The sequence below is a fragment of the Protomyctophum bolini genome (genome assembly GCF_963924005.1).
Source record: "Protomyctophum bolini genome assembly, chromosome: 3".
Taxonomy (NCBI): domain Eukaryota; kingdom Metazoa; phylum Chordata; class Actinopteri; order Myctophiformes; family Myctophidae; genus Protomyctophum; species Protomyctophum bolini.
The window spans coordinates 18804604-18809711 of record NC_137864.1 but is presented as its reverse complement, the minus strand read 5'-3'; the positions used below and the strand labels follow the sequence as shown (position 1 = coordinate 18809711).

At 42.6% G+C, this 5108-nt stretch overlaps 1 protein-coding gene across 1 annotated transcript in view; it reads right to left on the bottom strand.

Moving 5' to 3' along the window:
- The window catches only part of bglapl (bone gamma-carboxyglutamate (gla) protein, like), a 3115-nt gene extending 81 nt beyond the window's left edge, over positions 1-3034 (bottom strand). Inside the window, exons 1-4 of the mRNA XM_080755833.1 lie at positions 2876-3034; positions 2470-2769; positions 1709-1811; positions 1-1047 (exon numbers count right to left, since the gene is read on the bottom strand). The exon at positions 1-1047 is cut by the window's left edge and continues 81 nt beyond it. Coding sequence (XP_080611959.1) covers positions 945-1047; positions 1709-1811; positions 2470-2769; positions 2876-2939 — 570 coding nt within the window. The 5' untranslated portion in view covers positions 2940-3034 and the 3' untranslated portion in view covers positions 1-944. The remainder of the gene's footprint in view (positions 1048-1708; positions 1812-2469; positions 2770-2875) is intronic.
- Positions 3035-5108: the final 2074 nt, after the last annotated feature.

Here is a 5108-nt window from a genome sequence, read left to right as displayed (position 1 = left end):
ACTCAAAAGTTATCCTTGAGGTAAATAACAGTGTTGTGGACTGTTAATAACTATAATTTCTATTTACAATTTAGGCATTTAGCCAATAACTGCATTAATCCACACACATTGTTGCCTATTCAAACTCTGCTTTGATCCCACAGGGCAAAAAATAGGCATAAATTAGCCCTATATTCAACCAGATTAAAGAATTGAGAAACTGTGCCATCTAGTGGTGAAATATGGCAAGTGACACCAAATGCCCTATGTACATTAATGTGTGTATTGATATAATGGCCTTAATTTGTCTTTGATTCAGTCTCATTGACGGCCAAATATATATATATATATATATATATATAAATAATTTGGTTTTACTATTATATACATATTATTATAGGTAATAATCCCCTCAAAAGAATTTAATATAAATCAGCCATTAATGATGCCAGTTTCAATTTGAATACAAACTAATTTATTTTCAAATTCAAATTCAAATTGAATTATATTTTACACTACTACTACTACTAGGCCTACTACTACTACTACTGCTACTACTAAAACCAGCAATATACAGCTACCACTACTACCACCAGTACTAAATTATTTTATAAAACGCATAATAATACAATACACTTGCAGTTTTAGCACCATTCATTATGTAGAATAATTTACTCTTTACTATAGGCTGTATGATTCAGATCACAGGCCCTCATGTGCATGTGCCTCATTCTCCTCATCCTATACTTAAACCCTCAACATTTCAGATTCTTTCTATAGGATCACAGTGTGGGCTGAACCCACTTTTGGCTTTCTGCTCCTTCTCTGAACTCAGGGCAGGGGGAGTGGTGGTTGTTGTGCCATTCTCTGTGCACGTCGCTACACGATGGCAGTATGATGGAGGGTATTCTCTCAGTTATAGCAGTTCTATATTTGTGGATAACGGAGTGTAGTCTGTATAGGTTCTAGAAGGGGGGAGGTCCGTAGTATGCTGTGTACGCCTTCACGATGCCCTCTGTCTCGGCCAACTCGTCACAGCCGTCGTGAAGCTCACACACCTCCCTCAGGCTGGAAGGAAGAGAACCAAATGTCAGACATTGCCAATGTATCCTGCAGTGCACACAGATGGCTTAACAACCCATACTTATTATCTACATTAAGATAACTTTAGTCCTTTGGTGTTTTGTATTCACACCAGTAAATGCAGAGTAAAAACATAGCATGGCCTCAAGTAGTAATTTCAATTTCCTTAACGGTAATACCACATATGCCCGGAAGCAGGAAGTCTATTTTGATCCAAGCCATACTGTACTTGAATAATTGCCATATAAAAACCAGCAGCATGTTTTGCCAAATGCTTAGCAGCTGTAGAGCCTGTGCTGTCAGCATTAAGATGTTGTTGTTCAATGAGGACTGGTTCTCAAAGTAGGGTCCGTGTGGATCCTCAGGGGTCCTACAGGGGGTCCCCAGCTAAATGATCAATAGTTAAGGACCAAATTAACATTTACAGGTCTATAACTTTTCAGACACAATTCTTCTTTTTCACACAATTCCGAGAGTGTACAAATGTACACTCTCAGAATTGTGTGGGTCTGTGAGTATAACAAGTTTCAGATTCACAGATTTTTTTCTGGTGGTTCCAAAGAACGATATTGAATAATTTGGATTTGATAGAATTAGAAATTGAAAATTTGATGAACCAATGAACAATATTTATATAAAAGAATACCTTTCCATTTGGAGAAGAGTGAGAACTCCTCCTGGAGCAGCCCTTCTCCTCCTCAGAAGAACAGCAGCCACATCTCTCTTCATAATCACCCCGGCAGCTGCAGCTGCAGAAGCACATTCAACAGTCAACCTTTTAAAAACTCATAATCCCATACTTTATACAATTGTCCAACATCGACTCAGTTGCACTTAAGATTTCTCTGGGAAACCAGTTAATATCCTCAATATTAACCTGAACTCACAAAGTGTTGCACTGCCCAGTGGCTACATGTCAACTTCAACTTCAAAGTACTTTATTTTTCCTTTCGGAAACTACTTTTGTGGGATGGTTAAAGACAACAATAAACAAGAAATCACAATACACAAATGCTATAAAAACTTTTTTAAATGCCTACTTTTAAGAGAAAAAACTACTACTTAAAAGCATAATATATTAAAATCCATATGTCATCTCTCTGTCTTTTTTTTAAGATATAATTTTTTGCGGCTTACGCCTTTTATTGGTTTTTTTGAAGGGACAGACAGTAGGCTGACAGGAAACGGGAGAGAGATGGGGGAAGACATGCAGTAAAGGCCGTGTCGGGTTCGTGAGTCGAACCTGCGGCACACTGCGACTGGATTACCAGTCGGGTGCCCAGACGGTTATGCCACCGCCTGGGCCCTCTGTCACTCTCCTGAACAAACTCATGCAGAAAGTGCAAAGATTACGAGTCGACCAGACATAAAAAGGAAAGGAAATCAATAAAGACAACACTGGCCTACCTTCAGCACTGACTGACTCTGATGAGGAGGAGGAGGAGGAGGAGGAGGAGGAAGAAGAGGAGGATGAGGCGGAATCGGATGCAGATGAGTCGGATGCAGACGATGAAGCCGAGTTGGACTCTGAAGAAGATGAAGACGAAGCCGCGGAGTCTGACTCTGAAGATGATGAAGACGATGATGAAGACGAGTCTGAAGCAGACGAGGTGTCAGCGGCTCCCGCATCAGCAGCGCCGGGATCGGCGGCGACGTCGGCAGAGGGGTCCACGATAACCTCGGGTTCCACTTCCACTACCACTGGCACTGAGGAGAAAGGATCTATATAACTCTAAACAACATGGAAAATGAACCTCTGCATCATGCTGTATATAGAAGAGTTCATCACTGAGGATGAGGATGCTGTTCTTACCTCCCATGGACCAGCACACTGACAGCACAGTGCAGCAGAGAGCGAGGAGAGTCAGAGTCTTCATGATGTTCCCGCAGAGTCAGAGTCTTGTAGCACACTTGGTTGTTTGGTCTTCTCTTTGCTTTGGATGGATTCTTCTGTTCTGTTCTGTTCACTCTGGGTCAATATATACTACAGTCTGCCCCCTCCCCCCCCCCCCTCCACCCCTGACCCCCACACAGTGGTGACCATGCGATTGGCCAGAGGATCCGATGTCAGTGCTTCCGCCGCGCACTCGCCAGGATCACTCACATGAACACCCACACATCCCTGGCACGGGAGTCCAAAAACTCTCCTTCACCCACACATAAACTTACACGGCCACAAGTATTCGGGAGGCTTTTCGAACTACACGTGTGTAGCATGCGTGTGCATTGTAGACTATAAAAATAACAACAAATGGGGATGTGAGACTAAAGATAGCATCCACATGTAAACGTTTTGCATGGGGTGGGAATCATATGCACATACACGCAACCACACGCACACGCACGCGCACGCTCACGCACACGCGCACGCGTGTGTGCATGTAAACAGTAGGTACACGTACTGAAAAAGTGGGTTAGCATGCAGGCACGTATCTGTCAGTCAGTTGGAGAATAAAACATCCAGAGATGTCATGGAAAACGAGCCAGTATTTATGTCCATCTGGTTTAGCACTGGGCATAATGTGGCATTTCTCAAGACATTCTAAATATGAATCCCACCATTTTTATGTCAACACTATTCTCAGGCTAAATCAATCAAACTTTAAATGTATTTTTTGTTGTGAACAAATACACAACGTGTACCACTTTAACAGGGGTCAGAAGAACATCAAACTTTCGGTATTCTTGCTAAATACTTTACCACCCTATAGATCTTATTGACCGGGGTCCCCCCAGGGGCTATATTTGGTCCCCTCCTTTTTGTCCTGAGTCCACACCACTCACATCCACTCTATGGTGACTTACAGGACAGAGTGAGCACCTTTAGTCGTAGGCTCACCTTCCCTCCGAGAATGAACACAGAGCGGAATAGACTCTCCTTTCTGCCAACCGCCATCAGACTATACAACACATAAGAATCCCCCCCCCAATGCTTGGTCCTGTGTCTTTGGTCTTGTTGTGTTTTTCAGTCTGTCTGTTTGTTGTTTATTTTTACATTTTACATTATGCTGCTGTAACGTATCAATTTCCCTGTGGGGATAATAAAGTACATCTCATCTCATCTGATCACTATTATGATTGACTCAGTGGCGAAACACTCATCTGTATAAGCATTGATATCCACATATGATGACTGTCCAATACTGTATCAGAGAGACTGACTGTGCAAAGTTATATGAGATGCATGCTGTTTGTTTTCATATCGGCTAGGGACGTCATATATCCGCTGTTCATATATATATATTTCTGTCTAATAAACTAGAATGTATGTGCAATACGGCCTGATTCTCCATGGCTGCGACCCCTCTGATCCTCACCCCACCTGACCCTGGAAAAAAGCAAAACAAGTCATGAATTGAATTAAAATCAAAAACAAATTAAAAACAAATGAATAAATACAATGAAAAATCTAAGACATTCCATAAATTATGATGTTTGTAGTGAGAACAGCCGATCTACAAGCTCACAGCACGTCACAAAGCAGCGTGTTGTGAGCTTGTAGATCTACTATTTTAACTAGTTTGGGTGCCGGGCTACATCTAATTTCCACTGCTCTACATCTCCTTGCCAAAATGGCTAATCTACAACAAGCTCACAATGCATCGCACTGCAACACATTATGAGCTTGCAGATCGGCTATTTTTGCAGAATGTTCACCTCTGCAATAGGGATGCTAGGGTTCATGTGGTTGAGTCCCAGGGCCAGGGCATTAGGGTTGCCAATTCAGCTCCTGCTGTTATGTTGCTGTAGTCCTTACCCCAAATGTGATCTCCCACCCCCACAAACCCCAAACTATAGCTTGGGTCAACCAAACGCTACTAATCGAGTAACGGGGGATAAAACCGCGAGTCGTTATGCGACAGGGTTTAATTAGAGCGTTGCAGTGTCCCACCAGAACCACAGCCAGCCTCTATATAAAGATTCAGACCGGGCCTCGGCCAGGTCCTTTCCCCGGCTACGACCAGTTTACTGGTCTGCACAGCCACACTTGAAGGATGTATTTCTGCATATGCATACTATTCATTGGACAAGCCCCGTTGTGCTGA